This window comes from Cryptomeria japonica, chromosome 9 (genome assembly GCF_030272615.1).
Source record: "Cryptomeria japonica chromosome 9, Sugi_1.0, whole genome shotgun sequence".
Classification (NCBI taxonomy): Eukaryota; Viridiplantae; Streptophyta; class Pinopsida; order Cupressales; family Cupressaceae; genus Cryptomeria; species Cryptomeria japonica.
In genome coordinates, this window is record NC_081413.1 from 509,730,134 (window position 1) to 509,756,245 (window position 26,112).

The 26,112-nt window shown below is 38.2% G+C and overlaps 1 protein-coding gene across 2 annotated transcripts in view; it reads left to right on the forward strand.

Moving 5' to 3' along the window:
* The window catches only part of LOC131855822 (phytyl ester synthase 2, chloroplastic-like), a 101,008-nt gene that overhangs the window by 55,124 nt on the left and 19,772 nt on the right, over positions 1 to 26,112 (forward strand). For both annotated transcript variants that reach the window (XM_059211044.1, XM_059211045.1), the window contains exons 2-4: positions 9,804 to 9,860; positions 10,041 to 10,147; positions 10,289 to 10,426. In XM_059211044.1, coding sequence (XP_059067027.1) covers positions 10,089 to 10,147; positions 10,289 to 10,426 — 197 coding nt within the window. In that variant the 5' untranslated portion in view covers positions 9,804 to 9,860; positions 10,041 to 10,088. The remainder of the gene's footprint in view (positions 1 to 9,803; positions 9,861 to 10,040; positions 10,148 to 10,288; positions 10,427 to 26,112) is intronic.

A 26,112-nucleotide genomic window follows, 5' to 3' on the forward strand; every position in this document is an offset into this window, starting at 1 on the left:
TTTTAGTCTGATTTGTGAACTTCTTCTTATCCTTTCTGAAAGGAAAAGGCTTGGATTGAATTTTACCCTTTGGGGCAGCCAACTCCATACTTCTAGATTTTTTAATAGCTTCTGCCAGGGTGGGCGGATCAAAAGCTTTGACCCATCCTCTCAAAGGTTCCTCAAGTCTTTCAGTGAAAAGGACAACCAACCGCTTCTCTGAGATGCTACTCACCATGACTGACAGGTTTTGGAATTCAGTCACGTAAGTGTCCAATGAACCTTGCTGCCTGAGTTGTGCAAGTTCTCTAAACTTCAGCTCTGGATCCCTGGTGTCAAATCTCTCAATCAGCTTGTTGGTGAAATCAGCATAGGTGGTGATTAAGTTATGACCAAGGGTGACCAACCCATGGTACCACCATTCGTTGGCCACTCCATCCAAGTGCAAGGTAGCAAACTTGATGGCATCCTCCTCCGGCATAGGCATCAAGGACAAGTAATTGTCCAACTTCTGTACCCATGCTCTAGTTGTACTCTTAGCGCTTCCATCAAAATGTGCTAAGGTCACTCTTCCAAGAGCTTGCTGATAATCTCTTGGGGCAGCAAACTTATAGTCATTCCTCCTTCCTCTCTTCATTTTCTGATTCATAAACTGATCCAGAGTTAGGATATCTCTGATCTCACCAGGAAGAGAAGCATACTCCCTGTAGTTGTTCCTTATTTCATCAGCTGTGGGTATCTCTGTTTCAGCTTGTTGTACTTCTCTTGGCAGAAATACAGGTTGTAAAGGCCTTGGGATTGAACCTCCATTGTTACTCCCATTTCCATTGCCTACAGGAGCGTTAGAAGTGCTGGCTTCCGGTCCATTGTTGGGCTGATTAGGGACCCCAACAACGTTCTGGTTGAGCTTGGCCAGTAGTAGAGACATCATGTCCTTCATGGCATTGAATTGTCTCTCTGCCTTCTTATCAAGTGCCTCATTTGGTTTTGTAGTCTTATCTGCCATTGAATCCACTGAATTTGAGGTATCTAGATCCTTCCCTCTATTTCTCAGTACTTTTGAAAATGTGTCCTCTTTCGGCACTATAGGAATCTGAAACTGTTGTCTCTTTTGCTCTTTGTTGTAGTATCTGACGTCTTTGTCACTCATGGAGACTTCTGAACCCACTGACTCTCATAGGCTGGCAGGAAAACCAGCTCTGATTCCATTGTAATATCCCAATTTTTTTTTTTTTGAATTTTTAGGCCAGCGATAACATCAACAAGAAATTAACCCGTTAAGGTTAGAAAACATAAACTGAAACCATGCTGGAAAGTAACCCTTCCACTTTCTGATCACCAAGTGCCCAATGTGGGAAGGTGAGAGCATACGGTGTTGAGGGGATCATTAGCTTAAGAAAACTAAAACATAATGCAATGCTTGGGCGGCAAGCCAGCCCCTTCCAGTTATCCAGCGGGAGAACAAGGAAACTTGGCTGTAAATCAGCCAAGTGAGATACACAAAATAAGAATCACTCAACCGCAATATTTCAGCAGGAGGACTGCAATTACATAATAACCTCAACTCGATCGCTTATGCAGCGGGAGGACTACAATTACAGAATAACCTCAACTCGATCGCTTACGCAGCGGGAGGATCATTAGACATAGCTATCACTTGACCACTTATGCAGCGAGAGGACTGAAAATTACAAAGTTGCTTGATATTAGGCAGCAAGCCGGCCTCTTCCACTTTTTCAGTGGGATGAGAGTTACAAACAGAACTAGCTAGTAGTACTACTACTTAACCTTAAATTAATAGAGATAAGTGGTGCAGGAGCACCTGAGCACCTGAATGCTCAAATCCTAGCAGGTATAGCATTTTGTTGCAAATTAAGCATGTGCGTTTATTTTATGCTTCTAGTAGGTTTAATAGGTTTGTTTTGTGGTGTAATAAGGTTTGGAACTCATTTGTGTTTAAGAGTTTCCAAGATTTTTGTTTTTTTCTCAGTGGGCCAAAAATTGTCAATTTTGGGTTCAAATGAGCATTTTTGAATTTTTGATGTTGTAAAGCCTTGAAAGGCATTGTAGCATGTTTATTTAGTGTTTCTAATGATTTTGAGTCATTGGTTTGAGTGCCAAGTCACCGGGAGTCAAAATGCAACTTTTTGAGCAACAAAAGTTGTCAAAAGTTGTCAAAAAGCTGTCAAAAAGTGCAAAAAAGTGACTTTTGGTGGTTTTGGTTAGTTCCAGCCTGTAACTGTCCATACAAAGGCTTCAATAAGTTGGCACATGTATAAAAACCATGTTCCCATCATTGTATGGGTGGTTCATGTTGGAAAAATAAAAGAAATACTTGTTTGTTCTTGTATTTTTGTGAGTTTTAACTAGTTTTCTGCACTTTTGAGAGTACAGTCCCTACCATGGCTTCATGAGTCCGTACTACTCCTGTTTTTAATTGGTGTGATCTCATTTGATGTTTGAGTAGTGGTTTGGAACAAGTTTTGTTTGAAGTGCTCTTGAGAAAGGCATTGTTTTGTGGTTCCAATGGAAGATCATTCATGGTCCAACTGATTTCTTCAAAGTCTCTTCATCCATGGCTTTGAGGAAATTTGTTGGATCCTTTGTACATACTGTATCATACATCTATTTTCCTTTTCTAGCAATGCACAAGTGTTTGTAAGCCCATGGCAAGTATGTGAAGTGAACAACTTGGCTTGGGTATCCTTAAAGTTGATTGAATGGTACTTTGCTGTTCATAGCACTATACTTTGAAATGTTGAAGAAGAATTAAGTTGGCAAGAGTTATCATTGCCTTTTACCATCCTTGTCTCTCTCATGACTTGGTTGGATGCAAGAAGCAAAGGTGTAATCAGACTGTGAAACAATGTGTCACTGTTACATTGTTAAAAACCTCATTGTCAACCTCCTTAATGGACAGTATGGAATGATGAATTCCTCTTTTATGCATCATGGGAATGTATTTACAAGTGTTTTCAATGTTAAGAAGACAAGGTACACAATTTGACTGTAAAGGACCTAAATAAGGATCCTAGAAAAGTGTATTCTCTGTCACAGTCTCATAATGCTGTCATGTTTTGTGGCATCTTTTGTGTGTTCAAACTCTTAAGATCTTTAAGAGGCTATATGTATTGCTTTTACCTTGCCATTAACACCCCTTTGCAGGCCAGGGACAGAGTGAAGGAGTACATCCAAACAAAGAAAGGAAGTTGTATTAGTTTTAATACTGTCAAAGTGCAGTGATGGCAGTGTATGAACAGCAGTAATAAGAAATCCTTTCCTATTTGTTTTGCAGGGTGTTACAACTTCTATCAAGGCATTGTTGCATCTGTATTTGATAACCTTTCATTGTATGTGGTTTACCAATGTTGAAAATGTATGAAAAACATTAAAAACATTGCTGTCCCAGTCCTCTAGACTGTTTTTTCTGTGTAAGGGCAGCAGTATGGCATTTGTTTGACATAATGACAATATTCTAAGATGGCTTTTGGATCCTTGGAAATGTTTGATAGATGTCATAGCAAGGTTTGAACATTTGAATTGGGTCTATCATCATGGAGAAGATCTTCAATTTGCAAACCCTCACTAAAACCTTCAAAAACCCTTGAAAAATGCCTCTTTTGTGGGACAGTCCTCAAACAGTCCGTACAGTACTTGCCATAGCAAAAATCCTTGAGTCCTCATCATCAATAGACCACATCTCCAAGGGTTGTCCATGAAGTTTAGCAGATTGAGCAGGGTGAACAATTTTCACTAAAAACTAGGGCTAATTCTAGTAGCCTTTTTGGGGTCAATTTGACAATTTCATGAAATCGGTAAGGAAGGAGAAGTAAATGATTGTTTCAAAACATCAAAACTGATCAGTTAAGACCTGAGACACCCTACTACTAGCTCTACAGCATTGCATTAAGTCATTTGATCAAAATGACCATTTGAACCTAGAAGTTGCCTTGAGTAAACCAACGTTTTTTGCATCCAACTTGGATATTTTTCACTATTGAAAGGTGAAGGACAGTCATCAGACTTTGCAGACCTGTCCAGATGCTCAGTCAACACATTAATGTGATTGAAATCCTTAAAGGTACAAACAAGGCTAGGTAAACCATGGTTCTCCAACAGTTGCCCATTCCTGGAAGAGAGGAGTTTCAGCCAGTTGGACAACCAAACTTGTTCATTTTTGGTGACACACAAGAGGACCTCATTTCAGACTTGAATGCCTTAGCATGGAAGGTAAGGAGGAGTGATGTCCAATACAATAGGGTGCAAGCAGTGTTGAATAGAGAGGAGGAGATAGGAGAAAGGTTAGAAGAATCCCATTTGTGCCTAGGGATTGATTTGGGAAGCACATTGAGAACAAAAGCCCACCAACCTCAAAGAAGACCAACTTCTACTCTACCTCCTCATCAATAAGATGAGGAGAGAAATGCAGATTATAACACTAAGAACAATGAATTTCTGCTATATCCAATCTACAGGCTGGAATTACAAATCAGCAACCTATGAAAAGGCTAAAAAGCTCATAACTCCCTCAATATATATCCAAATCAATTCAAACCAGTCCCAATCCCACAATATTTCACTTGCAACAACAACCAATCAAAGCCACAACCCAAACAACCCCTTATTAATTTTGCATGCATCCCAATGCAAAATAGAAACCCACGCTATAACTAGGAATTTCGATTTAGCATAACAAATCCAAAACTCAAACAAACATGCTATAAACTCACAAAGTTTATCGCCAGTGCTGGGAAGGAAGAAGGAGATGATACCCATAATCGTCAGTCGCTTCAGCAGAGAGGTATGATCGAAAAGGTACTTCAGCCATAGGCAAACCAGCAAGTCTCCAGAATCACTTCAAAACCAAAAATGTCTAAGACCAACTCTAAGAATGTAGTAGAATACAGCACGCAGCTAGGTACTATATTTCAAGTACGAAACCGGGAAGCACTAGGGAGACGCACTCCGAAGCCTCAAGTTCTGTCGCCAAACCGATAGCATAACATTACAATTTTTCAAGATGATGCAAACGGGAGCCCAAGGCTCTTATTTATAACTTTTCACCATCAAACCCAAATGCAAATTCCTTCAAACTCAACTCCTTTCATTTGCATTTCATTTCACCACATGTGGACCCCAAGTGTAGCGCCATTTTCCACAAGTCAAACTTCACGCCAAAGGCATGGACCCACGTTAAACACTTTGGCAAATATTAGAGATGTAATAAAAATAATGTTCCTCTAAGTGATTTCGGCATCCCTTATCACACATGAATTTTGCCAAACTTAGGAGATAATAGACATTAATCCCCAAATTCCATAAATCAGTAGCAATTAATCAGATTAATTAAATATTAAACCTTAGAATAAGGAAATAATATTTAACTGCATTACATATGACTCCTGTACTGATTACTGTCAAAACCAGGATGAAACTTAGCTAGGAAGACCACTGAATTGCTGCAGGATCAAGAACCTGTCCACTGCTAGAAATAGAATTATGCCATACTGCCACTTACTAAAAATAGTAAGTCAAGAACTAATGCTCCGAAAAGCATGATCTTTGCGCCTAGCGACAGAGCATGGAGAGCTCAGTAAGACAGTGTCATCAAATTAGCCATTCCCTGAGTTACTAAAAATAGTAAGTCCTCGCTTCATCAGTGTTGGACCCTCATTCTTCATTCCACCTAGCCTACGGGTCTCAGGAATAGGCTAATGGACCACTAGAAGGTCGTTAATGAGAAGGGGACATTACAGTAACCCTTCCTCAAATCTCATCCTCTAAATAATTCTCGATATTGTAATCCCAAAAAACTGAAGAAGAAATATATATCAAATCTTTGTTAAGCTCCAATGTGATTTCTAGATGAAACCACCAATAAATCCTCTAGATTGGATCTTTCACCAACATGGAAGAAGTCGTTTGTAAGGGATTTTGTCCTCACAAACCCTAGGAAGGACCAACTCTACCAACAATCAAGAACAATATCAAATATCCAAGTCCACCTGAAGAAATGAGCTCCCAAAAGCTATTTTTATAGACTCCCAAAAGCTATGCCCACTTCCTTTGTCTTATTTTATTCACTTTATGTCCCCAAATTGGCATCTTCCTCAAAAGGCCCCATACATTAAATTTAATATTTGGTGCCCATGGAGCCTTTTATCAAAAAAATATTTAAATAATGATAAAGTTAAATCTTTAATTTAAGTTTATAAAATAATGACCTAGAGTTAATTAAATTTGAACCCATTAGATTATACCGAATATCAAGATAATCATATTCACTGCTGCCACTGACACATTCGAAAATAAAAATACCGACAACTGGTTATGTCGATGCCTGAAACTGACTTACCAAAAATAGTATGGGTGAACTCAGCCAAAAGAACCTCAGAAAAGGGTGTTATGCACATCGTAACTTATGGAGCTCAAATAAATATCTGACACTGACATCCTACTAGAAAAATGGTCTCCAAATTTCCCTATTTTCTAACCCATTAGCTTATGGGAACCCAAATGGACAGGCTAGCGGTCCACCGTATTGAACTAGTTAGTAATTATAAATAAGTAGATGTAACAATCAACAATGCTGATATGAATTTGGAATCCACCATATGCCAATAATAATGAATTATGACAGCAAAGCTGAATATTCATGGCTGATATAAGCATGGAAACCCTTATATAATGAAAATATGACAAATATAATAGCAGTTCTGATGCATAGAGTTGATGAAAACAGGAAACCCTCATATATATCTCACAATTAACAATGAACTGCAGATTTGATAAATTAATGGTAATAATCAATTATTCCAGCCACTATTAATAAACAATTAAAACCTGATTTACTGGGTTTGCCTATTTTGGTCCATGCACCTGAATCGGGTTCACCTTGGGTACGTACCCAGGGGTTTGGGTTCACAGGTATGAACCTAGGTACGAACCTGGGCGTATCCAAAGGCTTTGAGCACCAAAACATAACAAAAACAGACATTTTTAACCTTTTTTTGCATCCAAAAACTCTAAAATGTCCCTAAAAGCACCCCTTCTATCATTGGGTTTTCCTCACACATTGATCAATGATGAAGTAGCATACTATTCAATGTGTTTCCTTCGACCATTTTGCATTGTTCCATCTTCCAATTTAATTCTGAACTATCAATTGGCATTGGGCATTAATCAATAATGAAATATCATACTATCAAATGTATTTAGTATTATAATATGTAAATTTCCTTAAATTTTTGTATGTATATATACACAGACACATGTACAGACGAACACAACCCACACACCCAAAGGGCAAAAAAAAATTGCCTGAACCCACGAACAGGGTTCGTGTGCCCAAACCAAAGCCTGAATTCGAACTGGTAACTTAGATTAAATCACTTAATAGAAGCAATAAACAATTCAACAATTATGGCACCAAATATATTAATTTAACTACACAATTAACAGCAGCACCAACCCTTATGAAATCGCTTATAATAGTTTTGCGAACTTGGTGCCCAAAACATTTATTTATTTCCAACAATGGTACAATAGTAATTTACTCAGAAGCTGTACATCTGGATGGTGCAAAGTGGAAAATTGTACAACAGTCACAAAATGACCAAAAGTGGTTTGGTGCTGCTGAAGAATGGTGGTGGCTGAGGTGTACATGGGTAGAGATAGCACCAAACGTGTGTGAACCCTTTGCCACATGTTGAATAAATGCTGATCAGACTTGTATGATTCTTATCTACCCTTGTACAATTGGGAGTGGTGTTGACAACAACAATATGATTAGAAAGGTAGACCTTCAAAAACTATGTTTCCCAGGGACGCATCCCCGAGCTAAAATCCCCCATCCCCATATCGAGGATGTTTCGAGGACTTGGGGATGGCCAGGGGACGTTCTCCTGCCATCCCCAAAATTGCAAAATCTATGGGAAACGTCACGGAAACTTGGGGACGACAGTGATTCTCAAAGGGGACGTGCCTCCATCCCCAATATGGTTGGGGATGTTTGTGATGTCTCCTAACCATCCTACAGATGGCCAGCCATCGCCCTTTTCCCTGATAGTGTATAAAAAAGTGGTTGCGGGTCTGCAATATTGGACTTTTCACTGATATGAAAAGTAAACAGGTCTGAATCATAGCCAAAAGCACAAAGAAATATGAATAACAGCTTGGTAATGAATTTCACAAACACTCAAAACTTTGTAGTGCAGAAAGAAGTAGTTGTAGGTCATAATAGTAATGGAATACTATCAAAATATCCTCCAACCAAAAAGAAACAATGAACTACATGCAAACAAGTGTTGGCATATTGACAATGAATTTTCAATTATGATTGCATATTGAGTATTGACAATGAATTCTAAACATAAATGTGGTATGTTAAGGTTCTATAATGTACATATACTTGCTTTATCCATGTTTTCCTATTAATATAATGTATATATACATGCTTTATGTATTTTTCATATGAACATTTAAAAAATTTCTATATTTAAAATTTTCCCTAGGTTTTATATAGTCGTCCCCTTTGCCGTCTCCCTATTGTCCCCAAAATTGGTAAAATAGTTTGCCATCTTGGAAACTCGTCCCCTGCCGTCCCTATCCCAGAAACTTGGGTTAACATAGTTCAAAAACCTTTAAACTAGTAGCAATATGATTCAAGCAACACATTAAACCCTCTGAGTTTTGTCAAATATTGATGTGTTGATGATATCGGGTAGATTTACTTGCAAATACTTAATCAATCCAATTCTTGACAATCAAATAATCATCAATCTTCAACAAATCGACACAATTGCAATCCTTGAATGGAATCACCTTTGATGGATAAGAGGGTTTTCATTCCCAAATCCAACAATGGAAACCAAGAGGGTTTTCCTCCCCTAAATCTACTACACTAATGGTTTCCATCTTTGATTGCTTCAATCTCCACAATGGAATGAACAACAAATGACAATAAATAGATGATGCCTTGGATTATTTGCCTCCTTTTATATCTTCTCTCTTCAGGCCCTTCAATTGAATCCCTTTTCTGTTCAAAAGTGTTTAAAATTTTTTTAAATAAAGGAATATCCAAAGTTCATAAGAATATTTTAAAAAAAAATATTACATAAGCCTTATAATGTCTCATCTAGATGTCCACTGTATTAAGATAATAATAATATTTAAGTTGTCTTTTGTGAAAATAAAGTGACATGGCCCAACTTAAAATATTATTTATTAAATTATTTTCCTTATTTTATCCCTTAGCCAACGGGAAATAAGGAGTAGACTATGGGTCCTCATTTAATTCTTTAAATTCTGAAAAAAGGACATGACAGCTACTTACAAGAATGGGGAAAATAGACATTATTTCTCTAATGTACTAAGAAAGGACTTTTATGATTCATTCATGTTTTTGAACTTTTTCAAAGCATTTAAATCTTATGTGTGTTTTTGAACTTTTTCAAAGCATTTAAATCTTATGTGTGTTTTTGAAGGGGCTTGAACCCCACGTACTAGTAAGGTTTATCAATTCTCTACAAGTGCTGCAGGTTTTATGGCCCAAATCTAAGATAGGTAATGTTTTAGTTCAATATGGTTCTCTATGAAAGTCTCTGCAATGTCTAACATTCAGGTCTCTTGTGAAAGCATTCTATGGAACTCGCACTTTTCTTATAAGACATGATATTTTTGACTTTAAAAGATTTTTCTTTTTGTGGCTGATACCAATTTCTGAAGTTAAATATGTTGATTGTGCTGATAAAAGAATAGAACATTAGATTCACCAGTATGACAAGTGCATGTTCTGTATGATTTAAATTAAATCAGTAATGCAGGATGGAGAAAGCATCCTTCTTTTCCCTGGAGGAGCAAGGGAAGTGAACAAGAAAAAAGTGAGTTATGTTGACTGTTTATTTTGTTAGGCAACTCTTCTCACTCAAATTAAGCTAAATTATCAATAACTTATTCAGGTTCCATTTCAAATGAAGTAATATGTTACTTTTTGATGACACTTCTGAGGAGAAATGATTAGTTGTGATCATCATTATTACTCAAAGATGCTTATGCTACAGGGTGAATCCTACAAGTTGATATGGAAATCATCAACACAATTTGTTCGTATGGCAAGTCGCTTTAAGGCAATTATCATCCCATTTGCAGCTCTTGGTGGTGATGATGCGTATGTGCCCTATTATTATTTTAGGATTCTATTATTCTTCATTTCGTTATTTGCACATAGGAGTTTTCTAAGGCTCTGCTTCAATAAACTAGATGTTTTTTAATCAATTAAATCAATATCTAATCAAAGCCACAAACACAGGTTTACTGTCCTAACAGATTCTGAAGAACTGTTAGATTCACCTATTGGTCCATTTCTCAAGGATATATGTTCTCAGTTCAATCTGGATCCAGAGATCATTCCTCCTATTACAGCATTACCTGGTACAACTATACCAAGGTAAGCATCTATAAGACAGTACAATGCTTTATTTTTGACAATTGTTTATGAGATTACGAAAAGTTCTCTTACCAAATGAAATAATCATGTAGACTTGTACAAATAAGATTAAACAATCAATTTCTTACTCTGAACAACAGTCATTGAGACTGGAGCTAAAATTGTCTAGACAATGAGAACTGGATCAACAAAGAGGTTTAAATAAATGAGAAATCAAAGGCATGAGATAGCTTAAGTTTATTCTAAGTCTAAAGTTTTAAATTGGCAACAATTAGAGCAATATGATTGAGCAGGAAACAGAGATATTGGTTGGTTGATAGCGTTTTGTACAAGTGGGCTCAGGTTGTGTATTAAGACAGATATTTATAAATGTTGTTACCTAATCACATTGCTTAAATATGTATATTTAGCTGGCAGCCTTAGAAAGAAAATGAAATACAACAATAGTGGGAAGGCTAATCTGAAGGCTCTTTTACCAAATGCAATTTTGAGGTGAGGCGCTGTAGCTACCTATTCATTCAGGGTCATTTTATATACTAGGTAGATAAGGAGACAAAGTTGGATTAAAGGATTATCATTACTTATGCCTTCTTCCAAATTAATTGATCACAAAAACTGTAAAGAACACCCCTTAGCCAAATTAAAAGACAAGATCCTTGTGTTTCACTTATTTGACTTGTTTTTTCATTTATGCCCATATTATATGTCACAATTAATTGATTCCACTGTGAAATCTAAAGATATGAGAACACCTTTTTATCAAGGTTTTACAGACATTGGTTCTTTGCTACAGCTCTTCTAGATAAAGTTGCATTTTTGTTGTCTTAATAAGCACATTTTAGTTTCGTAACAATACTAAATAATTATGGGTTCTTAGGTTGGTTTATGCATTTCTCTTAGTAGTGAGTTTTTTATTTTAGTGGTGGAAAGCTTTAAAATATGACCAAGCCATAAAATGAATGCTTTCAATATAATTCTTGAATGGAGTGATGTCTAAGGGCCACCCCTTTGCAGAGACAACTACTAATGAAGTGTTGAATCTGAAAAAGTTAATAGCATAACTTGAATGGTAACCTTTGTTTGTTGATGCCCCACGAGGGTTGTTTATGTAATGTCCCTGTTTTAGCAGACATGGATTTTTGGATGATTAGCCTATTATTCTGACCCTCGTAGGCTAATGAGGATGGTTAGAGGGTCTTTTGAGGCTCGTATCATCTCCAGTGTTCAATGGTTAGCAGTTTTGGCTTTTGTTTGAGGTCTTCGGGACTCTGTATGCATTACTTGCTATTTATGGTAAGTCAAAGTTACATAGAGGGAGACCCTTTCTATTTTTAGTAAGGCAGTTGCACGTACAGAGGATAAAATGGTTAACTTCCAGGTGCAGACAAAATTGAGAAATAATGATTATTTGGGGAGTTATGATTATTTAATTATTAATAAAGTGAACACTTTATTAATAATTAATTATAATAAGGCATTTAACGTTATATTATAAAGTTATTAATATTTCATAAAGAAGGGGTCTTTGCATCATTAAAAAAGGGCCAATTGATTATTTAAGTGAGGTGCCTAGGCCAAGGGGGTGAAATTAAGTTATTATGCCAACATTAAAAATGTTCAATTAGTTAAAATTGTGCTTTTTAGGAGAAATTCGACCCCCTTCATGGAGAATATATAAAAGCCTTTGGAAATTGAACCAAGGCATCATTATTGTATTTTGTCTTCATGGATTTCTCTCTGCAAGCGAAAACCAAGGTTTTCAGCGTGCAAGCAGCCATTGGAGAACGGATAATCTTCAGTGTGTGACCATTTGAGGAAGTGAAATATCTTTTGAATTTGGTCTACAGGAGGGCTTCACAACAGGAGTCCAAATTGTGCTTAAACTGCAAAGCATTTCTTCAAGTTTTCATCAATTGAAGGAGGAGAAAGAGTTGAATCGGTAGCAGATTCAATATATAAGGATTGTCAACATTTACAGCTACTACAGGCCATATAATTTTCTTCTCAGCCCAGCTATGCTCCTCACCCAGTCGTACCATCTAGGGCTTGGCCGATTTTGCATTAGAGGCATTCAAATATTCTGAAAATAATCTTGGGGGCAGTGGCCTGCTATAGGAAATCAATTGCAGCCTTTTGGAGTGAAGGAAAAATCTATGCAGCAGTTTGAATCAGAATTTCAGGTTCGAATCATTTTATTTGTAATTGTTTTTTTTATTCTAAATAGTTCAAGGGTTTTGAGTGTTGGAAATATGCTATTTCTATAAACTTACTGTAATTATATATACAATTGAATTGAGGCTTGTTGTGTATGAGCATTTGTCTATATTCTGCATTATCATATCTGAAAAATTCTCTAAAAGCAAATAAAATCAGAAATTACAAAATCAAATCAAACCCCAGCTGCAAACCAAACAACAAAATATCAGCACAGAGGACAAAGGGGTCATCACAGTTTATCTTTTGTGTAAAGAAGAGCTTCCTAGAAGACACTTGGAGAATTGATAATTTTGCAACTTACCAAATCTTGTTGTAAAAACATCCTGATTATATTAGGAAAAATATGGAAAGGATTGCATGTACATGCTAGCATAGGATTGTAGACACATTGCTTCCTTTCCCACGTGATTCATCATTCTAAATGACTTTGAACTATAGATTCTTGTCCAATGAATTGTTGAAATGGTGATAAGTATAATCTAGGCATCAAAGGTTATGGCTTTTTCCTTTCTTATGATCCTTCTTTTACCCATTCCATTCATAGAGACTGTTGTTATCTACCTTATTGGAGGAGACTTGAGTTTCTTATGTCTATGCTACATGGGCTACTTGGTGGACCCGAAAATAATTCTTGTTTCTCCATTTGTTGTCTTCTTAGTTAATGTCTGCATTTGTTAACTCTTAAATGTTTAAGTCTTATTCCACAAAACGTACTAGAAGTTTTATCATTCTAGAATAGCCACATCTTTTTGGTCACCATCTACTCTTGACAATTCTTAGTTTGGATCAAGTCTTTGTCATAGTCATATGCACAAAATGTTTCTCACCCCTATGAGTGTAAAATTAGCAATGAAAGTTTGTCGTTTGATCCACCAAATGGAAAATTGGAAACAATAATTTGGAGTTTCCATTAGGTTGAAAATAAGCAATGCTAGTATAGTGAATTGTTGAGTTGAAAACCCTTTGGGAAGTTATACCATGACATATTCACATCAATATCAAGAAAAGCAATTTCTAGTAGATTTCAAAGTACAAAGTAGTTTCTATATGTCATGTCCCTTCCTTAGGCATCTTAGACTTTAGTGGAGGTTGGCCTACTATTAGGGTCCCGTAGGTTAGCAGTGTGGTTTGGGGACCCAATCGGGGGTTGTGGAACTCAGCAGGGAGCTTTACGGGTCTTTCAGATTGGAGTTTTGGGGTTGAATTCATGATTAAAATTGAAGTATTAAAGTTGGCCTTAAGGGAATAGTAAAAAGTGAACAGTAACAAAGAAACATAAGAGGAATAGTGAAAAGTGCCCGCTCCATCCTAGTAACTTAAGTTGTTTTTAAAAGGGGGCCAAGCTCACATTGAGGAATTAGACCCTCAATGATATTTTATGATTTTAAAGCCAAATAGTAACCCCAAATCAGATCAAACTTCTTGGATATGGTGAAAAGGCATTTGGTGTCTCATTTGGGTTCATTCTTATGACTCCATTTTGAGAGCAGCAGCAAACTAGAGGGTTTGAAAAGGTTGGAGCTTCTAGGAACGCAAACTTTTGGGAGAATTGTGGAGATTTGGACGAAGACCCATCTCTCTTGGTGATAGGTTTCAGCATTATCCAGCTTCAGTGGGCAATTAACAGCCTTATTTGGGGCTTTGATTGCAGATTTATCAGTTTGAGGGCAGATCCTCTTTAACTAATTGTAGGGAAGACCATCTAGAGGTCACTACCACTTATTTCCAGCTTATTCTCAGCCGGTCGTTCCATCTTGGAAATAAGGCATCAAACCCTAGGTTGTATTTGGGGTTTTTAGCTAATATTGGAGGCTGGAGCTGATCTTCATATTCAATCAGCTAGAAATTTGTATCAGACCTATATGCTCAGTTGATGGTATGTACATTGACCTTTTGAGTGAAAGAAAATCATCTTATTTGTCTTCTTTATGTGTTATGCATTATTCTATTTTGTATCAGTACTTTCTTTCATTTAGCATTCAAGAATCTTTCAAAAGAACTCAAAAAGCAAACAAAACCAAAAAAATCAGTCAAACCCCTTCTCATCATACGCTGGCTAAAGACTTTTCAGCAGACAAAAAATTGCAAATAACCTCAGAGTTTGGATCAGATTTGGTTAAAATTGGGTTGGGGATCTTTTAGCGGTATCAGAGCCATGACCCTACCCACCTGAGGGTTTTGTGGCTTATTACATGCATCGTAGATAGTTTGGACCTTATAGATACTACACCTGCAGGAGAGGACCCCGTCAGCTAGCCATTAATATCGATGTCCCAGCAGGTGTATATATGGGTGATCATCAGGAGGATAGTAAGAGCCCTAATCACAGACAAAACTGCCTTGACCCTAATGAGATGTTAAGAACCTTGGCTAATGCTCAGCCTAGGATTGTGTAGGCACTTGATCAGTTACAGGATACATTGGATAGATTGGATTTGGGACACCATAGGGGTAGGTGTGACAGGCATGATAGGTTGGTATCTACAGTTGGCAACCGTGGCAGTAGTAGAGCTCCATCATCGTTTGACAGTGCTCGTGGTTCCCATAGTCACGAGAGGGCTCATGCTTGGATAGTAGACAGACCCATGCAGCCTCATTTCCCTGCTAGAGATGAGCCACTCCCAAATGACCCTCAGGAGGGCATTGCATTTCAAGATGTGGTGATGACAACCAGTGATGAGTGGGCCCGCCTACCTACTCATGTGAGAGAGGCATTCCCTCTCCACCAATATTGTTCATAGCGCATAGATAGCATGAGGTGGGATGATAAACGCCACCGTCAGTAGTGGAATGGTGACCTACAGAGGGCTACCAACAAGCTCGCTTTGTCTACTTTTGATGGTAGTAGGACGAAGAGTGCACGTGCTTGGGTGCACAAGTTGGATATATACTTTTCGCTTAAGCCTATGCTCAGGGACGAGGCCATATAGTTCGCAGTGTTGCATCTAGAGGACATAGCTTACGATTGGTGGCACCATGGTTTGGTCACCCAAAACCATGGACATATATACTCCTATATTGAGTTTACTGAGTGGTTGATCTCTAGATTTGACTGCAAGGACATGGAGTTATATTACAGAGATCTAGCACTATTGAGACAGACAGGCCATGTTGAAACTTACATCAATGAGTATCAACGAATTGCAGTGATGGTTCCTAAGATTCCCGCTAGACATGTGGTGATGTTATTTGTGGAGGGATTACATGACAGACTGCGAGGATTGGTCAAGGCTCTTAAGCCTAGCACCCTACATGAGGCTATATAGATTACCCTGGACTTAGACACCACACCACCACCCATTTCTTATTACTCGGATAGGAAGTTTTCCAGAGGCTCTAAGCCTAATTAGAGGTCTTCTACACAGCATAGGGGTACACAACCTCCTCCTAGGATGGATCAAGAGACACGGAATGAGTTGAGGAAGAAGCTTTGCCTCTCCTATAAGGAACCTTGGGAGCCCAAACATAGATGCCTTGGGAAAGGAAAAGAACATCTCCTAGAGGTTTATTCAGAATCCAGATGTAGATGATGAGCATGCACATGATACAGCCTCCGAGGACAGCCATGGTGATGACGAGTAGGAGGTTCCACGGATAGAGCTTGGAGAGGATGAGACTTTGGATACATCCAAGGTCACTATTGCCACACTCTCGGGAGTCCCTAAGATCCATCCCTTTTAGTTGAAGGGAGTGATTAAGGGACATGTGTGACTTGCCTCGTGGACAGTGGTGCCACCCATAATTTAGTTGATGAGGGTTTGGTTGCTAAGTGTGGGCTACAGGCAGACAATTTTCTAGGTTTTAGTGTGAGTTGCAGATGGGTTTTCTATGCGTTGCACTAGGAGGGTCCCAAAGTTCTGTATTCAAATGGGTGATTACACTTTGACCGATGACTTCTATGTTTTGGGTCTTGGTGAGATTGACATAGTGCTTGGCATCTAGTGGCTTCAATTGCTTGGTAGATATGTTCAGGATTTTAGGCGGATGGAATTGGAGTTCATAGTGGATGGCAAGAAGGTTGTGTTGAAGGCTCTCTCTAATGGTGGATCTATTGTAGTTTCAGCACATAGGATGGAGTCTATTTTCAGGCATGGGGATGTTGCTTGGGCGACGCAATGTTTTATTTCGTCGAAGTTACCTTCCTTAGACGATAGACCAACATTGCATGTAGATACCTGGATGGTGTTGGATAGGCACAACATAGTGTTTGGAGACCTTCCTTCCAGTAGACCTCCTAACTGTGGGTTTGAACATGTGATAGAGCTAGAGGAGGGTGCCAAACCCGTGATTACTGTCCCTTATTGTCATCCTAAGGCATTTAAGGATGTGATAGAGAAGACCATCCGAGGTTATTGGACATAAGACAGGTCTCTTGAAACATAATTTATCATTCCATTTTACACAGTATAAGAAGACATTTCCATCATTCAACTCAGGCATCGGATTTGGGAAATTTATGACAAATGCTACAATTATCAAAGAGATGGCAAAAGAGGATTACAGTCTTCATCTGCTTATGGTTATGGAGTTTATAGTGGTGCTGGTTGTTTAGCCATCAGACTTTAGCTAACAAGACAATGCAGCTATCTTTTATAAGGATTCATATGCAGTGATTGAAGTAGTAGAAGCAAGAAAATGCAGCGATCTTTACGAGGAAGAAGATGCAATTAATAATAAATTAATAACCAATATGTTTGACAAAGAAAATGATTGTTAGAGCAGCGATGGGTAGTAAGAGCAAGATGACGAGTCCCCTTCATAATAAATGGCAACTTCATTAAGACTATACAGCAATTTGATTAAAATAATAATGGTGGCTGATTGATTAAAGAAATGGTAGTTGATTCTATGATGACTGACTATGTAGCAAAGGTGGTTGATATGCTTATAAAAACAATAAGGTGGCAGTTCATGTTTATGTTAATAAACATACAAACAAACTCGTATGCAAACTGACTCATTTACAAGAGTGGCGATTAACAAAAGATCCGAATTAAGAAGCAAGACTCCACATAGGAGGTTCTTAACCCGAGCAGTAGATTAATACAAAACATAATTAGTATGCAAGTCAGTGATTAGCATTTGTAAATCAAGCGGGGACATTACAGGGAAAGTTTATCAACACAATGCCATTGTCAAATCAGAGAAGCTATCAAGATAAGCTCTCCTTTCTGAACTGTTCTTGAATTCTTAAATTAAACATTATAATGAAATGTCCTCACATTTGATAAAATTATATTTTTATAAATGTATTACAATCTTCACTTTAAGTTGGAACTGTTGTCTCAGGACTAAATTAAGGTGAATACCAAATGGGGACATTACAATGTTCACCTTTGAATATTGTTTGTCGAGGAGGAAGGTACGCAATTTGTGTTCTTTAAGGGGAACATAAGAGGGTCCAACTGCCATTGTATTTCTCAACATACCTTTGAAATAAAGGAGATTTTGCCAAATGAAATGGGATGGCATGGGCATAAAAAAAATATCGCGATTGAGTCATTGGCTTGCCCAAATTTTTGCAAATTCATTCACCCTACCACTGTGTTTTCTCACTTGCAGTATAAGTGGCCTTCCTCTTCCCTCTATCTGTACTCAGTCCAATTGATACATTGGATAGTCATCAATAAATTGCAATGTTCTAGATGAATATTTCTTCATAGTACGAGCAATTTTTTCTCTCTCCCAATCTAATTTACTATTTCAATCTATTGTTCCTATGTTACATATTTTTAAACTCTAACCCCAAGTTTACTCACCCAATAAATGGTGTGCAACCCTACTATAGCTCTCATGATAATCAATTTTGCAAACATGATAAAATCGATGCTTTTTGTTCCCTATATTTTTACCCTTATTAATGCTTAAATTTGTGGCAAATTCCAATAGAACATGTGTTTGTATTTCAAAAGAATGATCCATTTTATTTACTTTATCATCTCATTCACAAAGTCATCATTGCTGCTAGTGCTCATTCTGTGTAACAGCAAACTAAAATTAAAACATTTTGCAAACCTTCCCTAACAAGTTAACTAGTAGAACTTTTTATGACTTATGTTTAATAGTGTTTTTTATTTAATAAAAAAAAAATCCTAGTCAAAATGACATACCTTGATGCCAAATGGCTTCTATTGAACCAGTTGATATCTTGTTTGCATTGAAAAACAGAGTCTCTTTAATTATTGTTGTATCTTGATACCTTGATGCCTTGAAGTTGATATATTGACAAAATTTTCACTTGCTTCTAGTAGGGAAGGGAAGCTGCAAGTTTTCAACAACAGCCAATCCCTTATTCTAGCCACTGGTAGAAATTCAAAACATATTGATGTTTTATTTTAGCATTTGGGTGAATAAGGGGTGGGAGGGTTTGTGGGAAACTTACACCCCTTTTAAGCACATTAAATTTTTGCCAAGTATCCTTTCATAAAAAAACCATTAAACAAACTTTAACTTTTGTAGAGGATGTTGACTTGTCCCTAGGACAATTGAGGGATGTTTCAGGCATCCTTGGCATCCTTGGGGATGCCCAAGCATCCCCTAACTATTTATTGTCATCCCTTAAAATGGGAATGCATATCTGAACTGTCTCTTGGCTTTGTTTGTTGGGGGAATGGTTAGGGGATTTCTCATATTGTCCCGCTATCCACAAAATGCCCAAGGGGATAGGGACGGGTTTGAGGGGTGTGGACTTGTCTCAATGTAACACAAAATAGGGAGTCACCCCTCTATTGTGATATGAAGCAATCAACAATGTAGAGTTTACTGTTAGAGGCATTTGGTTCACCCCCAAACAATTATCTTCACACATTTTTTTACTGGTTAATTCATTTTTGTCTTAATAATCTTCTTGTTGTGCTCATACCTGAATCATTTGTTAAAGATCTGATGTAATTTCTCCTAAGGAAATTTTCTAGTTTGGATATTGACCCTTTGGGCTCCATTTTTGGATCTATTGATTAAGGTCATGTTTTGAAGATTTAGATTGTCTTGATTTAACATATGATATATTGCAAAAAGATGGTTTTTTTGTGCATCATCTAAGTTCGCCTTTTTGCTCAAACCTGCCCTTTGAGAGTATCTTTAGGATCCTTGTCTATCTTCAAAAACTCAAATTTTTGGTCGATTTAGCTTCAAGGCTTTAGAGATACCCAAAGTTGGAACTTTGTTCTTCAAAAAGGATGGACTTTGTACGTACCACAAGGAAAATCTATAGTTGGTATTCCTAGAATAGTTTACCCAAGTTCATTGACATCTCTGTTAATTAGCCTTTTTTTTTTATATACTCCAATGTTCCTTGCTTTCTCCCCACTAAAGGGTTGATAAGTAGATTTGTACAAGATGATATGTAATGACAATACATTTAGACCCCTGGATCTTTCCCCCATGGGTTCTTAATCCCAAGTTAGACTTTTCTATGTCGAGCATTTCTTACAAATCGTGAATGGCACCATCGTTCAACCTAAGTATATCCAACATCATTAGACTTTCTCTTTGAGGCTTAGTATTTTACTTGGACCCTTAGAGCTATTAGGTGATTCACTCCTTTTTCCAACATAGCATAGATGTTGGAGGCATTACTACTCTTTGGATATTGTTCATTTGCAGAAATGGCATACACTAATTAAAGCAGGTTCATCTTAACATTCTAGAGTGCCCCATCCCACTTGCTCTCATTCTAGATATTATGGAGATGATTTGTTTTTATGTCAAGGGCCTTCTAGTTTTCTTTCTCTGCAGCCTGAGTCATGGGGACAGTCAGATATTAACATATTTTTCTCTAATTTTAGAGGCTCATTGAGCGTGTGAGATTTTGCCAAGATCAAGAGCTCAATGAAATGTACAAATAGAGACAAAATATAGGACAAGAATAAACTGTATTCTTATCAATAGATAAATGATCAATAGATCAATAGTTGTTCAATAGTTGCATACAATGAATATGAGTCTGTCCATATAGGCAAGGCTATATGGATATGTGAACACACAAACATGACATGTGACTCAATAAGAAACAAGGGTAGGTAAGAAATAGGTGTGGTAGGTAGGAGAAACAATAAAATATTCCACATGAGATGGATCACCCATCGAAAGTGGAATTATCACTCCACAATAAGTGGATATGTAGAGTAGTAACAAGATCAACACCATAAAAGGTGGAAATTCTGCTACACACACTATCCCAATGTGGCACAAACACCCAAGTGTCTCATACCCAAAATACTATGAAATGCATTTCTTAAGTAAACTTAAGTAAGGTGTAATAATATCCATGATGAATAATTATTTACACCAACACCCCCCCTTAAGTGCAACTTAGGGGAATGCATTTAAGTCTACAATGCAACTAAGCAATGCAAGATGGGTCCCGGCTACGAGGCCATGTTAGGTACCCATGTACAAATGCAAACCAATGCAATGAAATCTCTCACAAAGCGGGGAAAGAGAGAAAAACCCAATGGGAAAAAACCCTCCCCCAAAAGAGAGATGAAAGCTATACAAGAGAACTTTCATAGAAGCATGTGAGGAACAAAACCCCATGTGAGAAAAAAGTCTCCCCCATATGAGAGAAGAAGAGAAGCTACGAAGCCCCCCCTCAATGTAGAATCAACACCAATGATAGAAGCTCGATGATGTATGAAGAAACTGCTCCACGAACGTCGAACAACATTCATCCCCTTAGGAAGAAACAAAACCAAAGGTGTATCCATGAAGTCTCCCCAATCATGAAGGGAAGATGTATGAAAAAAACTCATGATGAATGAAACTTCGGAAAACTGCTCAAGTGTCTCCATGTCGATGCTGAAAGATACCCCCTCCAAAGGTGGTGAACTGCTCCACACTGCTGAAAAAGGCACTCCAAGATCTAGTGGAGATGGATGTAGAACAATGTCCAAAGACTCAGATGTCTCCTCTAAGCATAAAGAGACCTCCAACTGTTGTACATAAGTATCCACAATCATGTCAACCTCGAAAGAATGATCATGTAGAGAATGAAAAAGAGGGTCAGAGTGCTCCCTCGCAACAATCGAAGAAGGATCATCTTCATCAAAGAGAAGATGAATATCATCAATGATGTCTCCCAAATCTACAATATAGGATTCCACAAACAAACCTGCAATGTCTGTCAAGTAGTCATCCCATGAATTTGAAGCTGGAAGACAATGAATATCCTCCTGCACTGAATCACATAAATGCAAAACTGTCGCACTATCCGCATTGTCGGGTGCAATAGGTGATGTGATATCAATAGGAGGAGATGAAACACAAGGCTCAAGAACGGGGTGACATGTGAGAATCCCCAAGTTCAAGTACCCAAAGTTCTCCTCAAAATCTGAACCATCACAAGAAGTGTGATAATCATGTGAAGAATCATCATATGTGAAATCATTATCATCAACAAAATCTGAAAAGGAGTATAACCGACATGCATGATCAACCACCCTAGTCGCAATGATAGCTCTAGTCTCCAAGTCTCTAATGAAAACTGACTGAGGTGTGAACTCCACAATTCTCTTAGTTGCGCCATGTGTGATTTGATAGATGGAGAGGAGATTGTTTGTCAAGTGGGGTACACACAACACATCATTGAAGGAGTTATCCCCAATGGCAATAGATCCTTTCCCAATCACATCCATGTATGTATGATTGCCCATCAAAATCTGTGGCATGGTGCAAGGCTCAAATGTAGAGAACATAGACTGCGAAGATGCCATATGATGAGAAGCCCCTAAATCTAGAAACCATCTCCCTGAATCATGACTTGTAGTAGCACAAAGATTTTCCTTTTCTTGTCCCAAAAGAGTGAGTCTTCCCACTTGTAGAAGCCATGAATGCTTGCCCTTTCCCTTTTGAATTTGTGGAAGTGGAAGTTGATGAATCATCCTTCTTGTAGACATTAGGCAAATCAATGCTATGCTTTTTGAGGATGTGTGTGAGCTCATCAATCTTCTTAGAATGGCAACGACGCTCCTCATGACCAAACTTTTTACAATAGGAACAAGTAGGTCTTTCCCTCTTTGGTGAATTGTCCCTCTTGGAAGAGGATGAATCTCCTTGTTGTGGAGAAGATGGTGCTTTGTCCTTAGGCTTTGATTGCCATTTCTTCTTGTTTGAGTTGTCCTTTCCTTGATTTCCTTTGTTCCCTTGATTTTCCACTAATGCTTGAGACTTAGAAGTCTTAAGAATGCCCATGCTTATCAACTTAGTTTGTTCCATCATCAACATTTCGGCGAAAGCATCAAATGTAGGCATTGTGGCTTGAACCCATTGTCATCCTATGGGTTTGAAAACTAGAAACAAATGCTGCATATTCTTGTGGAAGTTTGCCCATCAAATTGAAGATCAATTGAGTATCCTTCTTATCAATGCCACAATCCTTGAGTTGTGCCCTCAACTCTTTTGCCTTAGTGACATAATCTTGTATAGTATCAAAGTTCTTGGGATCTAACATGGTGAGATCACTATCAATCTGATATCCTCTAATCTCGTCAACTTGACCATACAAGTCTTGAAACTTTTGCCAAGCATTCTTGATTAGAGTACATTTCTCAATATGAAAAATAAGATCTTTTGATACATACTTTCTTAAGGTACCAATTGCCATGATATTTTTAGTGAGCCAATCCAAGTGACCAACTTGATCAACCTTTGGATCAGCGGGAGCAACAATAGTTCCATCAATGTAATGAGTTAGTCCTTTTTCCATAAGTTTACTCCATGCATCAATTTTCCAAGTAGCATAATTATGAGGAGTTAAGAGAGGAAACTTAGAAGAACCCATAGCAGCAAAAAGGAAGGAACACAAGAGACACCCCCCCAAATTCAATCAATCAAAGTACACCCCCCCCCCCAAAATGATGATTTTGGCACTTTATATGTAGTGCGTGTACAATAGGCCACTTGCAAACAATGGCAAGGTGGACTTCTGATTTTGTTTTACAATTGCCCCAATAGGCTAAGAATTACAAAGCAAAAGACTAGCAAGATAGATCTATGCAATACAAGTGCCAAATTGGCCAAAAAAGACCATATGCTGAAAGTACATTTTCTACCCAAAATTTCTACAAACTGATAGCATATTATGAGGGTAGAAAAAAATTATGCACTTTAAAAGAAAACGGCACCTGAAAAGGACTTTGTATGAGCCCAAACGGAGTCATGGAAGTTGTAGAAACAAGGATTGGACAGGTACAGTCACCAAAAACTGAGATTTCTGAAAAATCTATCCATCAAAATCATAAAATAATTTTACCACGATAAAGTACACGAAATTCTAGCCCATTTCAAAAAAAATTGCACCAAAAAAGGAGCAAAAGTGAGCAAGATATGGTCATTTGAAGTTGAACTACAAAATCAAAAAGCTCAATGAAGGGGGCCTGCAAAAATTTCAAAAAATTGATGACATCAGCAAACTACGAAGTTAAATTTGACGGTCATCTAGCCATTGCAAAAACTTCGCCTCCTCGCCTACGTGGCATCCGTATCGTACAGACAGATGATGTGGCAGATGTACGCTGAGTTGGCAATCTGACTGGGGAGTTGATGTGTCTCGATTTGACAGTGCCACGTGGTGGGTGGCGTGTAGTGACGTGGCGCTCGAATTTCGCATGACTCGGGAGGCTTCTCGGAGGCCACATGGCGAGGACCGGTGGCAGCGGTAGAGGGGCTGCATGGGGCGAGGGTGCAGAGGCGGGTGCTTGCAAGAGAGGCCGGGCCGGCAAGGAGGTCGGGTCCACGTGGCAGGGGCCCAACAAGAGATGGACGTCAGCGCAGCGGCAGTGGCTGGGCTGGCGGCGGCAGGGGCCCGGGGAGAGTTGCCGACCAGAAGGTGCTGGGAGCAGGGAACCTGCAACGGTTGTCGGAGGAGAAGCGAACTGGTGGGAGGTAGCCGTCGGAAAAGATGCAGCAGAGTACAGCAGTACACGGTGAGAACGGTACGGCACGGCAGCAGCTGCAGCACTTGAACCTGCAGTACAGAGGTCATGGGGGGGGTCTTCGGATCCCCAAAAACATTTTTTTTTTTTCAAACTATTTTCGAAATTTTTTTTTATTGCGGAAAATTAAAAAAAAAATTCTGAAATCCGTACAAATATAGCAAAATTGGCGAAAAATTTTCTCTCACCAAAATAGGCCGACTTTATAGTCAAAATTTATGGAAACGGCCACTCGGACGCAATGGCGAGGTCGGATTTGGTCTAGGACGCCTCCAAAAGATGCTGCTCCTCATATCTGCCTTTTGACATCGCAAAAATGCCTCTCAAGGACGAATCAATGATGCTCTAATGGCTCTGATACCATGTGAGATTTTGCCAAGATCAAGAGCTCAATGAAATGTACAAATAGAGAAAAAATATAGGACAAGAATAAACTGTATTCTCATCAATAGATAAATGATCAATAGATCAATAGTTGTTCAATAGTTGCATACAATGAATATGAGCCTATCCATATAGGCAAGGCTATAAGGATATGTAATATTCCCCTTAATTTTTTGTTTGTTTTTAGCAATAAGAGTTACAAGCAAACACAATAACCTGTTAAGGTTGGAAAAATAATCTAAACTGCTAAAAGGGAACACTTCCACCTTTTGCTCACCGAGAGCCCAATCTGGGAGGGTGAGAGCATACGGTGTTCTGGGGATCGTTAGCACCATAAATCAAACAGAAATTACAATGCATAGGCGGCAAGCCAGCCCCTTCTGCTTGTCCAGCAGGATAGAAACTGAACTCTTGGCGGTAAACCAGCCAAGTGAAATAACAAGAAACTGAAACTCAATCACTCTACCGCGTATTTCAGCGGAAGGACATTACATTAAGCTATCACTCTACCGCATATTTATGCGGGAGGACAATTGCATAAAACTTATCACTCAACCACTTATTCAGTGGGAGGACTAAGTACATAAACTAAATTACAAAGCAAGAAGGCGACTAAGCCAGCCTCTTCCACTTATGCAGTGGGACTTACTGTAATATCCCCACTTTGAAATAGAATTTAATAATAAATGATAATAATAAAATGAAAATATAAAATGATATAATTAAATATGATTAATTAAAAATTAATTAAGTTAATGAAAAGTCAAAAGACATGAAAGGAAAAGTTGTGACTCCCTCAACAATGATATATAAAAGGGAGAAGGAAACCTCATTTGAGAGGTGGGATAATTTGGTAATGAGAAGTGCAGATCTGATTATGAAAGGTTGTGTCCCTTTCAAATGGTAGAAATAATGAAGAGTTGCACTCTTTCAAAGGGAGCTAATAGTGAAAGGGTATGTCTCTTGCCAAAGGGCATACATGATGAAGAGTTGTGACCTCTCCCTCAAATTGAGAGATATAAAGGGAAGGAATCAAAAGCATCTAGTGACATCACCATTGATAAGATCAGATCAGAATTGTTATCAAGTTACAGGAAGTAACATTTGTGTTCTTTGCGGTATGCCTCCCAATCTGCAGGTGACATCTACAGT